At 37.4% G+C, this 25,865-nt stretch overlaps 2 protein-coding genes across 3 annotated transcripts in view; one reads left to right on the top strand and one right to left on the bottom strand.

Moving 5' to 3' along the window:
* LOC107596200 (androgen receptor-like) overlaps positions 1-9,972 on the top strand; it is a 102,093-nt gene extending 92,121 nt beyond the window's left edge. The window contains exons 5-9 of the mRNA XM_016286880.1: positions 1,407-1,685; positions 4,652-4,796; positions 5,442-5,572; positions 6,503-6,654; positions 8,247-9,972. Of these exons, the coding sequence (XP_016142366.1) occupies positions 1,407-1,685; positions 4,652-4,796; positions 5,442-5,572; positions 6,503-6,654; positions 8,247-8,405 (866 nt within the window). The 3' untranslated portion in view covers positions 8,406-9,972. The remainder of the gene's footprint in view (positions 1-1,406; positions 1,686-4,651; positions 4,797-5,441; positions 5,573-6,502; positions 6,655-8,246) is intronic.
* A 2,936-nt stretch (positions 9,973-12,908) lies between these two features.
* LOC107596162 (oligophrenin-1-like) overlaps positions 12,909-25,865 on the bottom strand; it is a 45,172-nt gene continuing 32,215 nt past the window's right edge. For both annotated transcript variants that reach the window (XM_016286833.1, XM_016286832.1), the window contains exons 21-24: positions 22,970-23,099; positions 18,472-18,522; positions 14,226-14,265; positions 12,909-14,142 (exon numbers count right to left, since the gene is read on the bottom strand). In XM_016286833.1, the coding sequence (XP_016142319.1) occupies positions 14,131-14,142; positions 14,226-14,265; positions 18,472-18,522; positions 22,970-23,099 (233 nt within the window). In that variant the 3' untranslated portion in view covers positions 12,909-14,130. The remainder of the gene's footprint in view (positions 14,143-14,225; positions 14,266-18,471; positions 18,523-22,969; positions 23,100-25,865) is intronic.

The raw sequence follows: 25,865 nt of genomic DNA, 5'->3' as shown, positions 1-25,865 counted from the left end.
TGATTAGCACAATTGGTTTATATTTGCCACAGTCCCTACTCTGAATGTTAACATTGCAGAATATATAGAATTATAGGTCTTTCTTTTAATTTTCAGTCTTTCTAGAGCCTGTTTGAAGCTGAAGCAAGCTCGGACATACGCTTCATATCTCAGTTCTACTCCATACTGAAGACACATCAGCAAATCTAGGTGTAGGAGACAGTGTTTTGCAGCAGCAATTTTTGCTGTATTTGCCATCCATATTATATTTTTGCTTGTATTAGCTAGAATGGCAGGTTTATGTGTCTTTTGAAGAGAGAATCTCGGTGGTGGTGTCTCTGGTACCTTGCCACAAGTTTACCGCAAACCCATAGGCTTTTGATAAACCATCTCAGGGTAAAATTATAATTTCACTCTCTCTCCCTATCTCTTTACCACACTTCATTTTAGACCACAAGCAGAGCGGCTCCGGTCTCTCGTCAGCAAAATTGGAGCCCTCTTTTTGTGGGGATCTCAGAGGGCTGATTCATTTTCATTTCGAGTTTGTCCTCTTAGCCAGCAACAAAGAGCTTTTTAGGCATTTTAAATCAGCTGCCTCACAGATTATTCTTTGTTTTTTTCTTAATAGAACTTGTTTTTTACATTTTGGATCGGTGTTCATAATGCGCCATTAAAGTCTGCGAGTTGTAAAAAGTCTTTCATTCCTCACCCAAACGCTGCCCATTGAATAATGAGCATCTCTGATTTATAATTCAGAGTGGAAACTGTGAGTGTTAGGCATCATAACAAAACCACAGGCACTCGCTGGAGCAGAAGCAAAACTGTTTCTACTGTAGCAACTAATAAAAGCACATGCACGCACACACTCATATTTACATCTTCATTTAATTCACTTTATTAGCAGCACCCTCAGAATACAGATGGTTTTCCTCTGTTGTGCATAGTTAATGGGTGTTTCTGGTGCAAGAACGTACATCCGCAAGTATTAGGTGAACAATGCATGTTTTGCATCCTTGAATGATTGTTGTTCTGCTCCACCTTACTGAAATATATCAACACAGTTACGCTAATCCTGTCAAGTTCTTTGTTGTAGTGGCAGCTGAGGAAAAAGTACGTTGTCTCAGGTGTGTTTTGTGGCCAGTAATCTTTCTTTGTGCTGACTGGCAGGAGATAATGTGGCGGAGAGACTAGTCGTCGCAGTGCAGCTTTTATCTTCTGTTGTATAATAGAGATATTCAAGAGCAGCAATAAGATCATGCCAACCTCATTATTCAGAGACCACCTGGTTCATTGCCTCCTAAATAATATGTGCTAGATAAAATAAAGAAGTGTTCCAGATTAATAATGTGTTTTTGCGCAGGTTGAATTTACAAAGCAGTACTCCCACTCGGTTTATTACAGTATATTGCTTTTGTTCTGTGCTGCAGCCCGCAAGCTGAGGAAGATCGGACAGATGAAAGGTCCGGAGGAGGTCGGCCCCGTTCAGGGCCCATCAGAGACAGTCCAGTGCATGTCGCCCAAGCCAAGCCTGACGTTCCACTCACAGTTGATCTTCCTGAACATCCTGGAGGCCATCGAGCCCGAGGTGGTGAACGCCGGCCATGATCACGCTCAGCCTGACTCAGCAGTTGCACTCCTCACCAGCCTTAACGAGTTGGGAGAGAGGCAACTTGTCAAGGTAGTGAAGTGGGCCAAAGGACTTCCAGGTAATTTAAGCATATCAAATTTTCACTTATTCCAGTTATGCTGTTTTGCTTTTTATAAAGGGGTCAGTGACATGATTGTACACAAATTTGATTTCACCTCTTCTATGATGAGCATGCTTTTCATTTCTGGATCAAAAATTTATTTTTATATTTTTTGATGGAAATATAATCAAAAAGGTCAAGATATCACAATGAAGTAAAAAAGCCTTGTTAAAAATTTTTTTTTTTTTAAATAGTTTGATATATTAATTTGTTATCATTTATTTGAAGAAAAAATATATATATTTCAACAACACTGCTTTACTGCTTATTATTTAAAAGCTTTTGTCCACCAAATTAGTCATGTGGTCCAACATCATGCAGAAACTTTAAACAGGTAACGAGAGGACCCCTGCAGATCCTCATGTTTTTTAAAGATCAGTCAGTCTCTTAAATCTGATCATTTGACTTTTTCATTACAAAACAAGGTTAGTAAAATGTCATGCGATGCAACCAAACACTTGATATATATATGAATTAATAGTTAATGATGTTTGCAAAAAGTAGTAGTAATAATAATAATAATAACTTTTTACCTTCAATGATATAATTAAAACTATTTCTGAAAATAATGATTAAAATGCGTATACTCATGTTTTTAAAGTGTAATGAAAATATTTGTTTTTACTCTTTTTTTATTTTTATTAAATGTTTTTAAATACCACATGAAACCAACATGAATACAAAAAGTAATTTTTGTAGAAACTAGATTTTTAAAGGATCTTTCTTTTTCTTTATCTGTAACACACTTAATATTCATTGACACAATAGTATAATAACAAGATGGAGATCCTGCCTGGTGAAGTCGGGACATCAGTGGAGAGTTTTTTTTTTCTCAGTGATTTAATTATAGTTTGTATTTCCAATTCAGAGGCTTGAGAGGTGTTGTATAATGTACTTAATTCTAATGGGTTTAATAAATCCAAGCAAAGGCAGACTTCAGTCATACTAAAATAGTAAAACATCAAATACTGAGAGAAAAACAGCAGTAGGGGAGAAAGGGGTGTGGCTTGTTTTTTGAAGCTCATATTGTGACAGTGTGTGATTGGTTGATAGAATCAGGGTGATGTGATTTGTTGCGGTTTTACAATTTCCTGTTATTGATAGCATTATTAAAACTGTGAGGCCTGGCATTTTAATCTCCACTGAATCCAGTGATGAATGTGTTAAGAGGGAAGAGAGATCAAGTTTATGCCAGAAAGTTAAAGGGTTAGTTCACCCCAAAATTCAAATTAGTCCATAAATTACTCACCCTCAAGTCATCCTAGGTGTATATGACTTTCTTCTTTCAGACGAATCCAGTCGCAGTTATATTAAAAATTGTCTTTGATCTTTCAAGCTGTTTAATGGCACTCAGCGGGTGTTGCTTTTTTTCTCAGTGATTTAATTATAGTTTGTATTTCCAATTCAGAGGCTTGAGAGGTGTTGTATAATGTACTTAATTCTAATGGGTTTAATAAATCCAAGCAAAGGCAGACTTCAGTCATACTAAAATAGTAAAACATCAAATACTGAGAGAAAAACAGCAGTAGGGGAGAAAGGGGTGTGGCTTGTTTTTTGAAGCTCATATTGTGACAGTGTGTGATTGGTTGATAGAATCAGGGTGATGTGATTTGTTGTGGTTTTCCAATTTCCTGTTATTGATAGCATTATTAAAACTGTGAGGCCTGGCATTTTAATCTCCACTGAATCCAGTGATGAATGTGTTAAGAGGGAAGAGAGATCAAGTTTATGCCAGAAAGTTAAAGGGTTAGTTCACCCCAAAATTCAAATTAGTCCATAAATTACTCACCCTCAAGTCATCCTAGGTGTATATGACTTTCTTCTTTCAGACGAATCCAGTCGCAGTTATATTAAAAATTGTCTTTGATCTTTCAAGCTGTTTAATGGCACTCAGCGGGTGTTGCATGCATCAGTCCAAAAGAAGTTAAATAAAAAGCGCCCATCCATAAAAAAAGTGTCTCACACAGCTCCGGGGGGTGAACAAAGGCCTTCTGTAGCGAATCGATGCGTTTTTGTAAGAAAAATATCCATATTCAAAACGTAATAATCACTTTAATGTAGCTTGCGCCAACAGTCCTACATGGAAGCAGTTCCGGGCTGATGAGGTATGAGTTCAGTGTTGCGCATGTGCCGGTGAGTCTCGTGAAAACCAATGTTTGTTAACAGGAGCAAAGGAAGCAAAGTTTCCTTACTTTAGCAGAGGAAAACCAGTCTCCTCTTGGCTTATATCGAAATTCTTCTTTACAAATCCTCGTTTTGTACTTCTAATAAGTGACCGTTGTTTTTTTTTAATCTCTCCGCTGCACTTCCGCGTTCGTCACTTCTGAGCAGCGCATGCGCAAAGCTGACCTCCATACGTCATCCGCCCGGAACTGCTTCTGTGTACAACAGTGAGCGCAAGCTACATTAAAGTGATTATTACGTTTTGAATATGGATATTTTTCTTACAAAAACGCATGGATGGGCACTTTTTATTTAACTTCATTTGGACTGATGCATGCAACACCCGCTGACTGCCATGAAACAGCTTGAAAGATAATTTTTTCAGCTTGAAAGACAATTTTTAATATACCTCAGACTGGATTCGTCTGAAAGAAGAAAGTCATATACACCTAGGATGACTTGAGGGTGAGTCATTTTATGGGCTAATTTAAATTTTTTGGTGAACTAACCCTTTAAGCGTGTTTCCCCTTTGTTTCCTGAAAGCGGTGCATAGGCTGCCTGGCCTTCAACATATTGTTTTGATTGGTTTGTTTGGTTGGACATGCATATATATATGAAGTCTGATTCATGGCATGAGCTGAAAGAGCTGAAATAGAGTCGTAAATGAAGTTTAAAAAAAGCACCCAAGCAGCTGACAAACTATAAGCTATAGGCAGCAAGCACAAACCACAAATATCTCTCCCATCTTTTCCACCTGTCAGGTTTCCGTAACCTGCATGTGGATGATCAGATGACGGTCATACAACACACCTGGATGGGAGTGATGGTCTTTGCTCTGGGTTGGAGGTCCTACAAGAATGCCAACGCGCGGATGCTGTACTTCGCGCCAGACCTGGTCTTCAATGAGTCAGTCTCATTTTCTTTCACATCCGCTCTGCTCTTATTTGCCTGTTTTCTTTTGTGTCCGGCACCCATCTGTGTTCTGCATTGTTGACTTCTCTCTCTCATTCCATTTTCTTCTTCTGTCCATTTGTTTGTCTTTTGTAAATGTACTAATCCATCTTTCTTCACACTTATTTTTCTTTCATTTCTCCTCAGCGGCCCTTTCTCTACCTTATTCCATCTCTATCTTGCTCTCTCTCTCTCTCTCTCGAGCAGGTACATATCTTGTACTTCATGCACACAATAAGTCTTGTCGTGGATGCTTCCAAGGAGGATCTTTGTCACAAACACAATCCCAAGAGAGATTGGATTTTTTAGGGGGGCTCACATGCTCTCAATGGCCTTTTTCACCAATATCTGAAATAGAAGACTTACTTCTAAAATGCATCTTGGCTGTATCCCATACCACTACTGCTGACAGAATTTGTGTTGTGGGCATGAAATACATTTCATTTAGTGAGAGATCTGGGAGTCATTAGATGACTGACCACATTATTCAGTACTGCTTTGTAATTAGCGGGTGTTGAAAAGTTGTTGTTATTGTCAGATGTTTCTTTGTTTGCTTCTTTCTCTCTGTGTATGTCAAATAATCTGCCCCCTATTTGTCAGCCATAGGATGCATATCTCCAGCATGTACGAGCACTGTGTTCAGATGAAGCACCTCTCGCAGGAGTTTGTGCTGCTGCAGGTCACACAGGAAGAGTTCCTCTGCATGAAGGCCCTCCTTCTTTTCAGCATCAGTGAGTCTACTGCTGTGTGTGTGTGTGTTCAGAACAGATTTTTTCTGCCAAAGTACTTATGGATACTAACACCTAATGACAGATTAAAAATAATCATAATAATAATTAGAGGCATATTTCCTGTTTTCTGTTGTGAGAAAGTACTGTTTTATATAAACTTATCTAACATAAAATGAGCCAAGCTCTTCAAGTAGCTAGCATAAAATGTCTATATCCAGCATCTTGAAATGCTGACATAAGCCTGTCCAGAAAACTTTTACACTGTATTCAGCAAATCAAATCAATTTTTTACAATCTTGTGAATTGATATTTAATCACTGCAGTATCAATTATTTTAATGAACTATTTTTAATGCCAAAACCTCAAATTGTAGCGGTGTCTCATATTTTGTGCTCAACCCTGTTACTGCATGATTTTCCCCAATTACAAAAAAACATATAATTATAAATGAACAAAAAATTTGCCCCAAATAAACTGCCGAGAGATAGCTTAATTTATACATAATTTGATATTTTATTTTAGCTGTTTGTATATAATGGAATATTGATGTTATTTAATGGGTATGCTAGAAAATATTAATTACACAAAATACAGTCTTTTAAACTGCATAAATGTCCTACATTATGGTAACAGGGTCACAAAATTTTCAAACCTCTTATTAAATGTATAGAAAATAAAGCTCATATAAAATTGAGTTTGACTTCCTGAAGGTTAAGTACTTCCTTTCGCTGGGCATTTATTAAAAAAGCTGATTATTTTAAGCATTTTAGTCCCTTCGTACCCTATTTGTAGTGTATTTGCTATTTGTATTAAAAACAAACAACACCATTATCACAATGCATCAACACAACATAAGTACATTTTTAATGACATGCTCTTTTTCCAAGTGTATGCAAGTTCAGGTGAACGTTTTTATTTCCGTTTCTGCAGTTCCAGTGGAGGGGCTGAAGAGTCAGAAGTATTTTGATGAGCTGCGTCTGACATATATAAACGAGCTTGATCGTTTAATCAACTATGGCAGGAAGACCAACTGCGCCATGCGCTTCCATCAGCTGACCCGATTGATGGACTCACTGCAACCAGTTAGTAACACATACACAAAAAACACACATAGAGGCACCATACACCAAGCATAATGATTTGTGTGTTAGATGCAATAATGGCCCCATGAGACCCTACCGTTCAAATGTTTGGTGTCAGTAGTATTAAGTTTTATTCATATATCCATACACAAATAAGACAATTACAGGCAAATTCACTAAAAAGTTGTGCTACTTTTGTATGCATGCATTTTGATCATTAACAATCTGCAATCCAGTTTAACCAAGTGCTAAATGCACTGAAATATCCTGCACTATATTTAAATTAATTTGTTGTCATTCATTCCAGTGCAAACACACCATTCTATGTAAATTAGGCTCATTACTGATGCATCTAATTCACAATACTCAGCCGTTTGCATTTGGGAGATGCTTTGATCCGAAGCGACATACATTGCATTCAAGGTGTACATTTTCCAAGTGTATGCAAGTTCAGGTGAACGTTTTTATTTCCGTTTCTGCAGTTCCAGTGGAGGGGCTGAAGAGTCAGAAGTATTTTGATGAGCTGCGTCTGACATATATAAACGAGCTTGATCGTTTAATCAACTATGGCAGGAAGACCAACTGCGCCATGCGCTTCCATCAGCTGACCCGATTGATGGACTCACTGCAACCAGTTAGTAACACATACACAAAAAACACACATAGAGGCACCATACACCAAGCATTAATGATTTGTTTGTTAGATGCAATAATGGCCCCATGAGACCCTACCGTTCAAATGTTTGGTGTCAGTAGTATTAAGTTTTATTCATATATCCATACACAAATAAGACAATTACAGGCAAATTCACTAAAAAGTTGTGCTACTTTTGTATGCATGCATTTTGATCACTAACAATCTGCAATCCAGTTTAACCAAGTGCTAAATGCACTGAAATATCCTGCACTATATTTAAATTCATTTGTTGTCATTCATTCCAGTGCAAACACACCATTCTATGTAAATTAGGCTCATTACTGATGCATCTAATTCACAATACTCAGCCGTTTGCATTTGGGAGATGCTTTGATCCGAAGCGACATACATTGCATTCAAGGTATACATGTTATCGGATCATTCATCCCTTAGCATGGTTTACCCAAAAATGAAAATTCTGTCATCATTTACTCACCCTGAAGTTGTTTCAAACCTGTATGATTTTCTTTCTTCTGCTGGACACAAAAGAAGATAGAATGTGGGTAATCAAATTTTCAGCATTTTAAAGAGCCAATTCAGGTGAATGCTGTACAATCGCAGTATACTATGCCAGATTGTGGTAGTCTGCTGCATTGTCCACAACTGAACGCTCAGAACCAGCCTGAGATGGGGAACTGCAAGATGTGCATTGAGTTCACTGCTAATTGTTTGGCTGTGTTTGCACCATTAACTGATTTACATAATTCCTTTAGTAAATCTGATTCTAAAACAACACAGGCAGCACATGGAAATAATGACACAATTGACAGGCACAATTCTTAGTGAATTCTTCCTTAAACATGCTATGATTTTCTCTATCCCTTCCGTTTTTCATTTGGTCATTTTGCTTATTCTTGTCTCTCTTTATCTCTCTCTTTTTCTCTCCCTCACCCAGATTGTTCAGAAGTTGCACCAGTTCACCTTTGACCTCTTTGTCCAAGCTCGGTCCTTGCCCACAAAGGTCAGCTTTCCCGAAATGATTGCAGAAATAGTCTCGGTCCAGGTGCCAAAGATCCTCGCCGGCCTGTCTAAACCAATCCTGTTTCACAAATGACAAGACTACACCCCTGAACCACTCATCCATATCAACCCCACCCAGGCCATATGAGCCAGTCAGTTTGGTCTGATCCAGCCTAAACCAGCCTGCCATGCTTTTAATCTGGACTCGAATCGAGCGACGGGACTGAACGATACTGATTTTTTTGATTTTCTATTTTTTAGAATTTCGCCCCCCACCCTCCTCTCCCTCCTCCCTCCTCCCCCTCCTCCCTCCCTTGCAGTCTCGTCTCTCTCTCCTTTTGAAAAATGGCTCTGAAAAGTAGCAGGACCATTACATCATTACAGTTGTCTATCTTCTCCTCAGAGATCATTTGAGCTCATTTTCTCAAACTGACAGCATGGTGTGAAGCAGGTTTTGTTCTTTCTTTCGACTAGCAGTTATCCTTCAAGAGTTACAGCGTGTTGCCTGGTGGACAGGTTGGGAAAAAAATATCACACTGAAGTTTCATCTGAGCCCTTAATAAAAAATTTAAAAAAACGGACATTATGCAGCTCTCTATCAGAGTCTGTGACCTGCCTCCACTCTATGCATCTTAATATAAAAAGGTTTCATTTGTTGTCCATAACTTGAGAGATCAGGAAATGCAAAGCAGTATGCATAGAGAAAAACTACTGAACGTGAGACAAACGGTGACAGAATCTCTTCGCTTGTGACATTTACTCTTGTGAGTTAGAACAACACGCTACTAAATACAGTATTGTAGTATTACAACAGTATTTCAGTACTGCAGGCTGACTATCAGTCTCCTCCCTGCTTTATTAGTTTATTGATTGTAAAACAAGTGCTTCATTCATTTCTTATGAAATGTAGAGGCTCTTTAAAAGCTTTTAAAAGAGGCATCATTCTTTTGGGATCAGACAATTTGAGACTTTTTCATTCAGTTGAAAATCTGTCACAGTTGTGTTTTGCCACTAAGAATGAAAGAACAGCACAATAAAAAATAAAAAAAAGTCATCAAGAGTTGCCGCCTCCAGACAGCAGAGATGTGTTAAGATGGGGCTCAGTGCCCTCTTTTGCAACCTGGATATTAAAGTGCAGGTTTTAGGGTATATTGTTGACAGTTTGTACATAGAACATAAATAAATCAACGCTTGGGTCAGCAAAGAAGATCTTCAAATATAGCCTATACACATATATATAAATCTATGCATGCTGTCTTCATATCCATCAACAAAATAAAAAACAATTGCATGATAAAGCCTTAGATATTCAAACAAACCAAACTGCATTTCCAGTAAGCTAAATGGATATTGTTAGGAAACGGGACTGTTTCCCATAAGGCTCTTATGAAGTTGATCTCTCTTTCACTGTCCTTAATGGAAGATTTGGCAAGGTAATGTTCTTGTATATATATATCTGTAAAAGTTGAGCGTGGTTCTTTTAAATCTTTCTATGTGCTAATGTATGGATGTAGTCAATAGTTTTACTCTTTCCTTTATAGTAAGTGCCACTGAGGGATTTGTATTTCTCCGCGCTAGCAATAAGCAATCACATGCTTAACACACTCTTTTAACTAGCTCTTTTAGAATACCAAAACATGCTTCAAATGGTGCACAGCTTTAAAAAAACTAAACTAAAAAAAACTAAAAACGAGCTATGCGTATGTGCTAACGCAGGACTGTTAAAAAAAATCAAAATAACGCAGGACTGTTATTTTTTCAGAAACTCGTACCAAATATCTTAATCGCCATCAACTGTCGCAAATCAACGACAAGTGGTGCTAAAGCTCTCCTCTTTATTCACGAGAGCGTTAACAGGATGGTTCACCCAAAAATGAAAATTCTGTGATCATTTACTCACCAAGTTGTTCTAAACCTGTAGTAGTTTTTCTTCCTCTGTTGAACACACAATACGACGTTGGTAAGCAGACAGTTGCTGGTAGCCTTACGTACATAGTATTTCATTTACTCACCAAGTTGTTCTAAACCTGTAGTAGTTTTTCTTCTTCTGTTGAACACACAATACGACGTTGGTAAGCAGACAGTTGCTGGTAGCCTTACGTACATAGTATTGGGGGGAAATACAATGAAAGTAAATTTTTTTTGGTTGTTACCAACCTTCTTCAGAATATCTTTTGTGTTCAACAGAAGAAAGAAACTAGGCTACAGGATTGGAAAAACTTGAGGGTGAGTAAATGATAACACAATTTTCATTTGTGTGTGAACAATCCCTTTAAACGAGACAAAAGACAAAACAAACAAAAAAACAAGGCATATGTATTTTTTACTCTGCTTTCGCTTCAATTAATGCATTCACTATTTATCTGTCAGGAAGGAACATCTTTACTCGCTTTCTCATACTCCGGCGCAGCGAGTATTTTCTAGACGTGTCAACTTTTTCCCTCCGCACGCTCTCCATTTCTAAATGATTGAATAGGCCTAATGCCTGCAGCGTTATGTATGTAGATTACTCTTTAAAGAGCCCTAAAATCACACCGCTGTGTTGTCTTTGTCAGGCCTGGGGTGACCTGGGGTGTACTTTCGGCAGAGCATGGAGTTTTCCGCCGAGTTGAGACGACGAGATGTGGTTTAGCTGCTCGAGCTCTTGTCGCCGCGGAGCATGTTGACGGATTAAATGTGCCAGGCAGAGAATATGCTGTCAGAGACAGCTCCTCTGCGCTGACAGCACCGAGCTCCACGCAATTACACGCAGGTGTTTACCCATTTAGATGGCCCAAAAGCACTCATTAGAATTTGCAGAACTCCAAACTGCACTTTTACCCTGCCAAAAAAGAACTCATGACTTTCACCACAAACCTGCAGCGCTTTAGGACAGAGCCGAAGCCAAAGTCTAATCACAAAGTCGTTCATTAGCCGGCGGACTTTCGGAGGGGGCACTAGCATGTAAACAGATATAGTTCGTTCATACTCGACTTTGCGAGAGACGCACTCTCTCGCTGTCTTATAATATTGTCTGTTTGTAATGTCAGATGTGACGGCTAGCGCAGTGCTCGTGAACCGACTCGTGCTTGGATGACCCATAAGCTGCTTTGTGACTTTCTTAACATTTCTCTTTTGAGCTATGATGTAGAACTTTGCGTGTTGGTTTTCAATTAAAGTCTTAGGGTTTACTGTTACTGTGTGCGGTTTGGTCAACCAATAGCAAAAGCATATGTGTATGTTTATATGCACTCTTGTAAATCTGTTAGCAGGCACTGCTTGGCCACCCTTATAAGTACAAAAAGGGGGAAAAAGCAATAAGGGCCTTTTGCAATTTTGGTGTCTTTTGCAAAAAACTGAATTTGGCCTGTGTTGATGACAAAAAAAGGTTTGCTTGGATCCTACCAATGTTTCTACTCTCACATGAACAAGAAAACCTGGAGTCTTAATAACAGTCTGCATGTCACCAGGATGCTTCCTGTGGTTATAAATGGGTCTTTCTACTAGTGGAGAAAAATGTTACCAAACGATTTCTCACTGATATATTTTCCCCAGCAATGAGGAAAGTAATTTGGGTTTCTAATGTGGAGTATCTTGACATAAAGTTGTATGTTGAACAGAGCACCACACTGGTTTACAGACACTAAATGTGCTAATGAAACCATATGAATTGTTTGCAGGCAGAGCTGTATCTATTTATGTCCTGTTTCAGCTTTGTAAACCATATAAAAACTCCCATATATGTAACGATGACTTGGTTTTTTAACTTTCTTCACTGGCTGATATGAGCAATTAAAGTACTAATCATTAGTGAATGCTTTTTTTACAGCTTTTTTCTCTGGTGTGAATAATTCCTGTCTTTTCCTGGTGTTATGGGATATTTTTTTGCTAATCCATATGCAGAAGGAGGAGCTAGATAGTTTGGCTTTATATGATAGAAGAGGAAATTCTGGCTTCTTAAATGATGTTTGTTACTTAAATCTTTGGACCTTTATAGTCTTTTTTACAGCAGTTGTGTGTATGTGTGGGTGTGTGTGTGTGTGGGTGTGTGTGTGCATGCACGCTTTTTTGCGCAGATTATTTAGTACTGTTATGTAGTGTTGTATTGACAGTTGTTAACTGACGATTTCTTTTGAGCAGTTTGCCAACTGATCTGATTCTTGTTGTGTAGAGCCTGTGTAAATCCAGTTTGTTTGTGTTTTACCGCTTTCAATTCAATAAAAAACATTTGAAAATCTTGGAAGTTGTTCTCTGAAACTTTTTCGTGAGACACCCTGAATTGGGTGGACCTTAACAATATCCTGTAAAAGCAATTGGGCACGAGAAGCATTTCAGTGGTGGGAACTTGTCTAAACGCCTTAGGCTGACTTTTTTTTTGCACTTTGGATTTTGACTGATGTGCAGCTGTTATAATTTAACTGGATTCCAGAGGTTTGTTCTCCTCACAATCATTTATTGATTATCACAAGGCCATTTCATTTGTATAGCTTTATTTCTACTCTGGGTCGGCTCAGTGCACTTTCACCTATGGCTTTCGTTCGTAAGAAAAAAACAAACACACTTCATCTTTTTTTTTTTTTTTTTATAAAGTTGCATTTTCTTGCAGAAGTACATTAAAAAAAAACAAAAAGGGTTTAGTGACTGTTAGGGTTTCAAGAGTTGACGACCAGCTTAAGAAACAACAAAATATTTACAAAAAATACATCAAATGTAAACTGGAAATTTGAAGCTTTATGATAATAATATTATTACATAAGAATGAATGCGCTCCAGTCTGCTTCAAATCTAAAACTGAGTTCATGCCAAACCCGCATAAAGTGACCTAAAATTTCAACCTTATTGTATCTGAAGTACCAAAAACATATTGACGTCCTTTTTTTTCTTATTTCCACATTTACAGTTATGTGAAAGTGAGAATGAGACTTAAAATCTTTAGCTTTCACATTTAAGATTCACACTGACCAAAGAAACTGATAAAGGCTCATGTTTCAGTCAATTGTTTGGGACTTAAAGATCCGGTTAAGCTGAATACCGAAACGGACCTCTATATCAGTAAGGTCAACTGATAATTTATAAAGGAAGCATACTTTGCTCTATGAACTAGTTGAAGTAACAAAAGTTCCTCGATCCCTTTTTTTTTTTTTTTTGTAGGAACACCACTAGTGTGTCCCACCAGATAAAAGGAGAAACGCTTTGCTATTACAGTAACTACTCTGCTTGTCAAAAACATTTAAAAGCAGCACCCAGGTCATTCATCTCCTTCCAGTTACTAATTACTGAGATAATAACAGCATGCTCAGCTTCTGCGTAATTAAATACTGATTAGTGTTGATTCAGAATATTATTTAATACATCTGGGCTGTACCACCTTCTATCGCTCTTAAAGTGAAGTCTGTAGTGTGTCTGTTCTGTAGAGTGAGACTATCAAACCTTACGTCCTATCCGTCTCTTAAGTAGGTCACAGAAAAGGGGAGATACGGAGGGACACAATGAATGAGAGAACAGGGAGGGAGTTCTTCCTGTTGTGCGCAGAAAGGTCAAAATGTTTAAGAAAGAAAAAAAAGATTCAATGCTTTCTTTTTGTTCTTTGATCCAAGCAAGAATCAAAGACTTTGTTTTACAGCAAAGTAAGCAAGTGCAGAAATTGGCAGCATATCACAAAAAAAACTAAAACTGTACCCTTTCCGATTCATTCACAAAAAGAAAACTGAAGTCAAGAAGTGTTAATAATTTATCTCTCAAAACCATGACCAGACACCGGCCTGTGCTCTCTTGACCACTGATGTGCGTTAATTGGTCCACAAGACATCAATCCACAAGTTGTGACTGAAAGGAAGTTCTTACTTAGTGTTCTGCAAAGACAAACAAGTGGCTATAATGAGCATTAACATTATAGGTTACCTCAATAATAAAAATAAGAATGAACATGCTGTACCTCATCTCTAGAAGCTGCAGGTGAGACATTCGGAGAGGAGCTGTAGGACACAAAACAGTAGTTCACCCAATAAAGAAAATTCAGTCATTAGTTATTACTCATGTTGTTCCAAACCCAAAAGCAGACTCGGTTTTGCCTACAATTGCAGTAAAAAGGGACGAGCTTCCAAAAGAGTCCTAAAATCACCATCAAATGTATGCATATAACTCAAACTTCACAAATCAATATGGTGTAGATTCGATGTCATAAGTTTGGTCATGAGACATGGTCAGCAAGGTTATTATTGTTAACTGAAATAAAGCTAAAATGAAATACAAACTAAAAGAAAATTAGAAATCTTACCATAACAACTGAATGATAACTGAAATAAGTTTGCAAAAGTAATAAAATGAGCTAGAAATAAATAGAAACTACAACTGATATAATTAAACCTTAATAGTAATGTTTAAAAAGAACTTAATAGAAATAATTTAAGAAAGAGGTAAAACTAATAAAAGACAATCACATATGAATCATTTATATGAAAATATAAAAATAAAAGCTACTTTAAAATATTAATAAAAACTATAATCGTATATGAATAATACTTAAGTAAAAAAATACTAAACACTGATGCACAAGCCAATGATGTTCATGACATCCAACTATTTCATTTATTTACATTACATATATATATACACAGGTGCATCTTAATAAATTAGAATGTCGTGGAAAAGTTCATTTATTTCAGTAATTCAACTCAAATTGTGAAACTCGTATATTAAATAAATTCAATGCACACAGACTGAAGTAGTTTAAGTCTTTGGTTCTTTTAATTGTGATGATTTTGACTCACATTTAACAAAAACCCACCAATTCACTATCTCAACAAATTAGAATATGATGACATGCCAATCAGCTAATCAACTCAAAACACCTGCAAAGGTTTCCTGAGCCTTCAAAATGGTCTCTCAGTTTGGTTCACTAGGCTACACAATCATGGGGAAGACTGCTGATCTGACAGTTGTCCAGAAGACAATCATTGACACACTTCACAAGGAGAGTAAGCCACACACATTAATTTGCCAAAGAAGCTGGCTGTTCACAGAGTGCTGTATCCAAGCATGTTAACAGAAAGTTGAGTGGAAGGAAAAAGTGTGGAAGAAAAAGATGCACAACCAACCGAGAGAACCGCAGCCTTATGAGGATTGTCAAGCAAAATCGATTCAAGAATTTGAGTGAACTTCACAAGGAATGGACTGAGGCTGGGGTCAAGGCATCAAGAGCCACCACACACAGACGTGTCAAGGAATTTGGCTACAGTTGTCATATTCCTCTTGTTAAGCCACTCCTGAACCACAAACAACGTCAGAGGCGTCTTACCTGGAGAAGAAGAACTGGACTGTTGCCCAGTGGTCCAAAGTCCTCTGTTCAGATGAGAGCAAGTTTTGTATTTCATTTGGAAACCAAGGTCCTAGAGTCTGGAGGAAGGGTGGAGAAGCTCATAGCCCAAGTTGCTTGAAGTCCAGTGTTAAGTTTCCACAGTCTGTGATGATTTGGGGTGCAATGTCATCTGCTGGTGTTGGTCCATTGTGTTTTTTGAAAACCAAAGTCACTGCACCCGTTTACCAAGAAATTTTGGAGCACTTCATGCTTCCTTCTGCTGACCAGCTTTTTGAAGATGCTGATTTCATTTTCCAGCAGGATTTGGCACCTGCCCACACTGCCAAAAGCACCAAAAGCTGGTTAAATGAGCATGGTGTTGTGTGCTTGACTGGCCAGCAAACTCACCAGACCTGAACCCCATAGAGAATCTATGGGGTATTGTCAAGAGGAAAATGAGAAACAAGAGACCAAAAAATGCAGATGAGCTGAAGGCCACTGTCAAAGAAACCTGGGCTTCCATACCACCTCAGCAGTGCCACAAACTGATCACCTCCACGCCACGCCGAATTGAGGCAGTAATTAAAGCAAAAGGAGCCCCTACCAAGTATTGAGTACATGTACAGTAAATGAACATACTTTCCAGAAGGCCAACAATTCACTAAAAATGTTTTTTTATTGGTCTTATGAAGTATTCTAATTTGTTGAGATAGTGAATTGGTGGGTTTTTGTTAAATGTGAGCCAAAATCATCACAATTAAAAGAACCAAAGACTTAAACTACTTCAGTCTGTGTACATTGAATTTATTTAATACACGACTTTCACAATTTGAGTTGAATTACTGAAATAAATGAAATAAAAAAACTTTTCCCACGACATTCTAATTTATTGAGATACACCTGTATATTTATATCTCTTTCCCCCTCCTACCCTCAATATTTTCATAAAATATTGTTTTGTAAGAGATATATATATATATATATATATATATATATATATATATATATATATATGGAAAATGAAGAATCCTCAAAATTTGGAACGACATGAGGTTTAGAAAATTATGCCAGACTTTTCATTTTTGGCTGAATTATTCCTTTAAAATGACACTTGCACTATCAACGGTACATTAGATTTTATGTGCATGAAATATGGGCACCTGCATTGCGAGCAGTGTTCACAAGCTCATGAAATGAGAGGAGTGTGCTGCTTCATTACAGACTATCATTTTTGTTAACTTTGATGCTTTGCATTGGTCAAACCTTTTATCTTAGTATCCTCTGAGAGTTCCCTCAGGGATGTGTTCTAGCATTGTGAAAGGCCTTGAACTTGAACTACACAAGTGTGTGCGTGGGCTTGGAGAGCCTCCATGAGCAGTGAAGAGAATCCTCCGAAACTCAAACAGGCAGCCACACTGCTCATCATCTCGTATTTCAGAATTCAGAATTTAGTAAAAGATCAGCTCATACCCATTTTAGATTACACACAAACTGTCCATACACAACCTAATATCTGAGCAGTAGCTCGTCTTAACTTATGTGTACTTTCCTGTTGTGTCTTAGAACATTTTACAGACACTGTAGCCTTATTTGAACCTTTGTGCTTAAAGGAATAGTTCAGTCAAAAATGAACATTCTGTCATCATTTACTCAATTGTATGACTTTCTATTTTCTGTGGAACATAAATGTGAAGAATGTCGCTCTTCTTCATGCAGTAAAAATGACTGAGCACTGGCGATTTCAAGCATCTAAATGGACAAAAAACATAAAAGTGTCATTAAACTGGTCCAGTTTATGACCAGGGGATGTCAAGCTCCAAAAGTAAAAAAAAAAGAAGAAAAAAATCAATCAAGACACATGAAGTCATTTGTTAACTGCTGTGCTGAGTCATTGAATTGAATGGGACTGAATCAATCTGATTAGTGAATAAAGTATTTACATGAATGATTCATTTAAAATTACGCATTTGGCAGATGCTTTTATCCAAGATGACTTGCACTGAAATCAAGATATACAACATTTGACTTCATTTATGTATTCCCTGGGAATTAAACCCATGACCTTGCTAGCGCTATGCTCTATTGATTGAGCTACAGGAATACTCAGATCACTGATTCAAATTCAGAATACTGATTCAGCCTAGAAGAATGAATTGTACATGAACCGGACATTCGGTCAAACATGAGCGAGAACAGACTGTTCCTCACACAAAGCTATTGTATGACGGAGCAGACTTGGAATATACAGTAGCACATGAGTCACACGGAACAATTTTATGACAGTTTTATGGTGCTTTTACATCCTTTTTGAAGCTTTTAAATGGATTAATTGGAATTTGCTTGGAAAACAGACCAAATTATTCATCCGAATTTTTCATGTTGTGTTCCACGAAGGGAAGAAAGGGCGTGAAACAACATTCGAATTGACTAAATGATGACAGAATTTTAATTTTTGGATTAACTATTCCTTTAAGCCAAAGGGTTCAAATAAGGATATGTGCCTGTAGGTGCAAATCTGAGTGTCTGTGTGTGTGTGTGTTTTAAGACTTTTCCCAGACATGGATTGAATTACCTGCTCTAAACTACCTGTCTATTTGAAAGATTTAAACTAAACCATCATGCACGACTAAACAACTGATCGGATGTATGTCTAGTCCCGTTTTTATTTGGTCTGTAACACAAGGCCTTTCAGCATGTGGTCGTGTATTAAACACAACTTTATTTGAAAGCACAAACATCAAAAGTGCATCAGGTTTTACTGGCTCCGCTCTAAGTGAGGTCAGGCAGCTGCTGGAAACAATGAAAGGTTCATACACACACACACACACACACACACACACACACACCTGAGCCAGCATATGCCCTCAAATACACGCATACATACCTCCCCACCTGCCTCGAAGCGTTCTCAAAAAATTTGGTTTTGGAGGCGACACTATGGGGAAAGAGAGAAAGAAGAATACATTGATACAAAACTGATCATGAATGGAAATGATCTACTGGGATCATTCTAAATAAGACAAGACTGAATAGAACTAATTTGTCTATATTTTTCACATTTTGTTCATGTTGTTTACATGCTGTGAAGACCATTCTTCATTAGATTACAGTCTCTTCGGAGGCTGAAGTTGGAATCTTCAATCCAAAATGTGGAAATGTTGCCGTTTTGAGGTCTGACTTACTCTTTACACTAAATCTCATTTACATGTACTGACATTCACATTGAATCTCAGCGCGTGTGAATGTATATCTGCATTTGAAGCCATTGATCCCATTAAGGACATATGGACAATATGAGGATATCTGACAGAACACAATAATAAGCAGAGCTCATTTGTGCCATTTTTGTTATAGTCATGCTTTATGTATTTCATTTTGTCATGTCAAATTCTGCTTCACTCTGAAAATTTAGTCTATAAATGTTCAAAGCGGCAAAAAAGTAAAACCAAATATAAAAAAAAAAAATTGAAATCATAGTATGAATGTACTGAAGTACTGACTGCACTAGAAGTTACTTTGTTATGAATTCATGCTTTAAAGTCAAAGACTGATATTCATATTTTGTGTCGTAGGGAACAGACAATGACAAACTGTATTTACAGTCTCTGTTAAACATTCTGTCAAGCACATTCAAGTTTAAGTTCATCGGTGCATTTAATTTATTATCTGTGCAGGTGAAATTTATAAAATTATGTTGGTTATAAAATGACTATACATGTATGTGTTTGAGTGAGTTAATTAACATATTTTAATGCTATATTGTTACTAAAAGTTTTATTCGGTCATTTGCATTTTATATCCTTTATATATCGCTATAAAATGGGTAGGTTTAGGTTTGGGGGTAGGTTAAGGGGTCTAAAAATCTAAATTGCTTGATAAAATGATAAAAATGCATTGATACGAATATCTAAATGATATAAAAGATACGTACATATTTTTTAATTTTTTAGCTAAAAATACGTAGCGATTTGTAAGTTTTAAACGTTGAAACGCGTCTAAAGTGTACATTTTGTGCTTGTAAATGCTATGTATTAATACCTACGTATAAACATGAGACCAGGCTGGTCTGTTTGACACTGGGGCCAGCACACCCACATGTTTTCTCAGACCCAGAGTCGGTCTAAGATTACTGCTCCCTGCTCCTGCTCATAGAATGGTAATTATGAGGATATGACAAGCAGAAACTTATACTTGATTTAAGATTAGCGGTCTTCTATAGTTAAAGTCTGCTGTATATAGCATATTTACAATGGCTTGCGAAAGGATTCAGATACTTTACTAACTCTCTCAGTTTACTTAACCCTTGCAAATCCTGCACTGAAACGGAGCTCTCTGGGATATTTGTATTTCCAAGCACTGAAACTCAAAATTATTTTAATGTGACTGTCAAGAAATTTAAAGGGTTAGTTCACCCAAAAATTACTAAATTACTCACCCTCAAGTCATCCTAGGCGTACATGACTTTCTTCTTTCAGACGAATCCAGTCGGAGTTATATAAAAAATTGTCTTTGATCTTTCAAGCTGTTTAATGGCACTCAGCGGGTGTTGCATGCATCAGTCCAAAAGTTGTTCAATAAAAAGTGCCCATCCATAAAAAAAGTGTCTCACACAGCTCCGGGGGGCGAACAAAGGCCTTCTGTAGCGAATCGATGTGTTTTTGTAAGAAAAATATCCATATTCAAAACGTAATAATCCCTTTAATGTAGCTTGCGCAAACAGTTGTACACGGAAGCAGCTCCGGGCTGATGAGGTATGAGTTCAGTGTTGCAATATGGATATTTTTCTTACAAAAACGCATCGATTCGCTACAGAAGGCCTTTGTTCACTCCCCGGAGCCGTGAGAGACACTTTTTTTTATGGATGGGCGCATTTTAATTAAGTGCTTTTGGACTGATGCATGCAACACCCGCTGAGTGCCATGAAACAGCTTGAAAGATCAAAGACCATTTTTAATATAACTCCGACTGGATTTGTCTGAAAGAAGAAAGTCATACACACCTAGAATGACTTGAGGGTGAGTAATTTATAGGCTAATTTTCATTTTTGGGTGAACTAACCCTTTAATGTGTTTGTTTTTTTTGTTGTTAAAAAGAATTTGTAAAAAAAAATATATATAATAAAAATGTAATCCCTTTGACGCAGTAGTTTTAAGTCTACACAGATGGCAATTGTGTTAATGAGGACACAAATTCCGTTGAATTGACTACTACCTGTGAACCATTAAAATACCCGTAGAATTTTCTAGATAAAAACCCCACAGTTAAGGGATCATTATTCTAGCTGCAAGTCTTAAGGACTTGCTGTGAAAATTACAAGTTAAGAGCATTCCTGGGTCCTAGTTATAGTAAAACAAATGCATACATTTTGGAAAAACAAAACTATATCCAAGTGTTTGGATGTCCCAGTGATAACCTTTGGCCACCCAGACGCGCCTATAAAAGGTAATTCCTGTGAACTGTGTGAACCAGGAAATTTCCAAGAGGACCACATAGAGGCCAACAATCATTCCGCAGGATCTACAGCGTTCACTGGTTGACAAGAGTAAACACGCACCAGCCAACCATTGCAATAGTCCTGCAAACCACCGGCCTGTATAGGGAGGGTGGCAGCATGGAGCCATTCCTCAAAAATAATCATGTGTAAGCATGTCAGGAGTTTGCCAAAATGCATAACAGTGATCCAGCTGCAGTGCAGGAAACGATCAGATCTTGGTCAGCCTAAAACAATCTGGATGACACAAATCTACAGTATATCTGCCCACACCACCAAAAAAAACCAGCCACATGCTAAAGTTTTGCAGTACCATCATGTAAGGCTTCTCTTCATCAACAGGAACTGGACATGTTCATAAAAGCAGGAGGAAGAATGGACGATGCAAAATACAGAAAGGTACTGCAATATAGGGCTGCAAAATTAACTGCAAAAGAATCAAATTAGCAATATGAAATGTGTAATTATTAAAGCACAAACGGCCAAAATTTAACAAAATATATAAAATAATCATTAATAAACGTGTAGAGAGTGAAAACTATATTGTGAACTTCACTCCAAACAGGCTTGAGGGTTTAAAGTAAATAAATTACAACAGAAACATATTGCACAACAATTTCAATATTCATAACATTCAATATAATAACAATACATCATTAACATTTAAGTTTGCTGGGTTCCTAAAAATAACTGTAGAAATAAAAAGTAGAAAGAGACCCTCTGACAACTCAAGAGGATCGATTTCTGAGTCCACCCTAAGTTCAGGTATAATGTTAATGCCATGAGAACTGGGTTCTTTTTCACTCCGTTCACTTTTGGCTCAACTGAAAGAGGTCTGAGTTCCTCCTTCTGTTAGCAGGAAAGCTTAGGCAGAACATGGCTTAGTTTGGAGACAGACTTCCTAGTTTGTAGTTCTTGCACACCCTGAGTTCAGCCTGAGAGCTGCTGTCACAATGGACTTTTATGCCTTTTGGTCTTGATATACCTAAGCAGCAACAACAACAGATATTCAATGTTTAGGCTGCATTTCAAACCATTATTTCAACATTTTTCAAATATATTTTTATTTGACAAAATTGTTACCACTTTGTCTAAATACTTCAAATCTAAATCGGTCGTTTTAAGTGAATTTAGGCATCACAACATTATAATGTACAGTATGAAAAAATTGATATTTATTTTAAACATTCATAAAGATTACATTGACAGTGTTATTAAATTAGTGTTTTTAAAAATTAACTTTTAGTGAGCATTAGATGATGAAAAATGTAATCTAAGTGTAAAAAAACAGAGGAAATCATTGTACAATTAAACATCAAATACTGACCTAAAATATGTGATAACTGATAACGGTGTTGGTTCCAATATATAACATGCATCCCTAAAATTGTTCAGCCCTACTGCAAGAGAACAAAGCTTGGGAGAAAGTTCTTCCTTCAGAAGGTCAATATTTCCAGACACAAGGCTAAACGAACATCACATTGGCACAAGAACAAATCTCCCATCTCATAATGGCCCAATCAAAGTCCTGAACTCAATCCCTCTGAATCTCTGGTGCTACTTGAAAATTGCAGTGGACCGGTGTTGAGCAAGTAACCGGAACAATCTGGAGCAAATCTGCCTGGATGAATGTGCCAAAATCACACCTGAGCAGCATGCAAAGCTGATATACTGTATACTTCACCCAAACATATCCTGTCACCGCTGCACGGGAGCCACTCCCCATGAGCTATGCAACATATTTCAGCTTCTTGGCAATATATAACAAGAAAGAAAAAAATAATAATGTTGCAAAAAAGAAATTGGAGTTTTTCCACAGAGAACCATTCAATCATAAATCAGCAGTAGCATCACGGTGAAGTGGGGTTTGTGGTGAGAGATGTGTACTCACTATGAGGCTGGGGTGTCTTCATTTGGAGTTTTATTGAGGAGACGAGAGGGTGGATCTGGTGGTCGACTTGGTGGCCGGCAGATGGAACTCTTCTCTGAGAAAGATTGTCCTTTCAGCCCCTGAGCCTCTCCTGTTACACACACATACACACACCTGTTACAACCACTTTAACCGACTGACTCGTTGCATCGGGATTACTGTACATGTGTGTTCTGCTAACTGTAGATCACATGGAACTGCCGGACATGTACTATGGCGATCATTCATACTTCAAATGCCATACTGTTTTTTAACATCACAGGAATCAGTCATTTAGAGACCAATGACATATAGGAGTGTCCATTATATAGAAAAGAAAAATATTTTAATAAACACGTCAAGTTTTTAGAAATGTACTCTGTTTTAATGTTATGAGATGAAAATATATACTTTGTCATTTATTTATTCAGGAAAATGATCCAATATTACATATCTGTGAGCGACAAAAGTTGGTGATTTTCATTTTTGGAGGTGTTTTTAATCAGTGAGATGACTATCAGGTGTCATTGCCTGCACAAACCTAAAGCGGAAAATGCATAAAAGACCATGTGCCTGTGGGAGTGTGTTTTTGTTCTTAAACAGCGTAAGAGCCAAAGCAAATATCCATGTTTAAAGCTTAAAAATCAGTTCACGCTCTCTTAGTGGAGCTTCCAGGAAGCCGTTCCTTCTCTGTATTATTGTTTCTGGTGGTTAGACATTGTACATCCCAAGCACATAACCAAGACAAACAATAAAAATGCTTTTTTCCCCCCAAGAAAAGACAGCATTTGGGGGGGGGACCCTTAACAAACTGGTTGCTCACTTGACATATGTTTTTTAATGGTAATACATTTTTCAGTTATCTGACTGCACTTTATCAAAGTATTTTAAAATGAATAAACTTTTACTTTACTAGGATCCAAATCTTACTTTGTCACAAAGCACATCCACTGAATAAAAATGATAAGTTATAGTTATATCTCACACTTCTAAACTAATTATACCTGTAAAATATATAATTAAAAACAATAATAAAAATAAAAAAATCTAAACAATATAAACTCAGAATTGCCAGATGTTAAAAGTCACATTTACCTTTTTATTTTTTTTTTATTCCATGGCAGAAATAAGCTTCCATATAATAAATAATTACACACGCACACATACAGTGCTGCTGGAAAGTTTGTGAACCCTTTAGAATTGTCTACATTTCTGCAAAAATATGACCCAAAACATCAGCAGATTTTCACGCAAGTCCTGAAAGTAGACAGAGAAATAAATCAAACAAATGAGACGGAACTACATACTTTGTCATTTATTTATTCAGGAAGCTGATCTAATACTACATACTGTGAGACGCAAAATTCAGTTGTATGTGACTCTAGGATTAGCTGTTAATTTGATGGTGAAATTATGGTGCGTTCAAGTCATGTCGGATAGATTGTATTTATGAGTTGAACACATGAACGCCACCACAATGTCGTTATTACGAGTGAGAAACTCAAAATTTTGTTTTGTTTCCGAGTTGTGGGCGTGTCAATGAAAAACATGGCGGAATCGATGGATGCAACGTCTGTAGTTGACGGTAAATTTTTGTTTAAATTTATCGTTTTTATGACATTTTTATGCGATAAAGTTTAAAGTGGCTTCATAAATGACTTTTTAAAAATATTAAAAACGCAAAACACACCTGATGCGAATTCTTTGCTCTTCATTTCTATAAGCAGAGTTAACAGACCCTGTTGTATTTTCTTGTAATTTATTAAAAGAAGGTACACCGCCATCTTGTGCCGACTAAACTGACTTGAACGCACCTGACGTCGTAATTACGACTTGTCAACTCGTAAGTACGAACGTCCCAGGAGGACTTGAACGCAGCATTAGAGTCCATCTGTTCAAAGGTGTTTTAATCAGTGAGATGACTATCAGGTGTCATTGCCTGCCCTGTTTTATTTAAAGAAAAGGGATTTATCAAAGTCTGATTATGTTTGTGGAAGTGTATCATTGCACGAACAAATGAGATCTCTGAGGACCTCAGAAAAAGAGTTGGTGTTGCTCATCAGGCTAGAAAAGTTTTCAAAGCCATCTCTAAAGAGTTTGGACTCCAGCAATCCACAGTCAGACAGAGAACACTCTAAAAGCAAGACGTGTAATAGTCCACTAGGTTTCAAAGGACTGCAGGCTAACTTCTAAGCAATTAAAGGCTTTCTCACATTGGCTAATGTTAATGTTTATGAGCCCATCATCAGGAGAACACTGAACAACCATGGTGTGCATGGCAGAGTCGCAAGAAGAAAGCCACTGTTCTCCAAAAAGAACATTGCTGCCTATCTGCAGTTTGCTAAAGATCATGTGGACAAGCCAGAGGAATACTGGAGAAATGTTTTGTGGATGGATGAGACCAAAATAGAACATTTTGGTTGAAATGAGCAGCGTTATGTTTGGAGAAAGAAAACACTGCATTCCAGCATACGAACCTTATCCCATCTGTGAAACATGGTGGTGGTAGTATCATGGTTTGGGACTGTTTTGCTGCATCTGGGCCAGGACGGCTTGCCATCATTGATGGAACAATAAATTCTGAATTATACCAGCAAATTCTGAAGGAAAATGTCAGGACATCTGTCCGAGAACTGAATCTCAAGAGAAAGTGGTTCATGCAGCAAGACAACGACCCCAACCACACAAGTCTTTCTACCAAAGAACGGATAAAGAAGAACAAAGTTAATCTTTTGGAATGGCCAAGACAAGGTTCGGACCTTAATCCAATTCAAATTTTATGGAAGGACCTGAAGCAAGCAGTTCATAGGAGGAAACCCACCAACATCACATAGTTGAAGTGGTTCTGTACTGAGGAATGGGCTAAAATTCCTACAAG

Source organism: Sinocyclocheilus grahami, unplaced genomic scaffold, assembly GCF_001515645.1.
Source record: "Sinocyclocheilus grahami isolate Dianchi unplaced genomic scaffold, SAMN03320097.WGS_v1.1 scaffold215.1, whole genome shotgun sequence".
NCBI lineage: Eukaryota > Metazoa > Chordata > Actinopteri > Cypriniformes > Cyprinidae > Sinocyclocheilus > Sinocyclocheilus grahami.
This window is presented reverse-complemented; position numbering and strand designations above follow the sequence as displayed.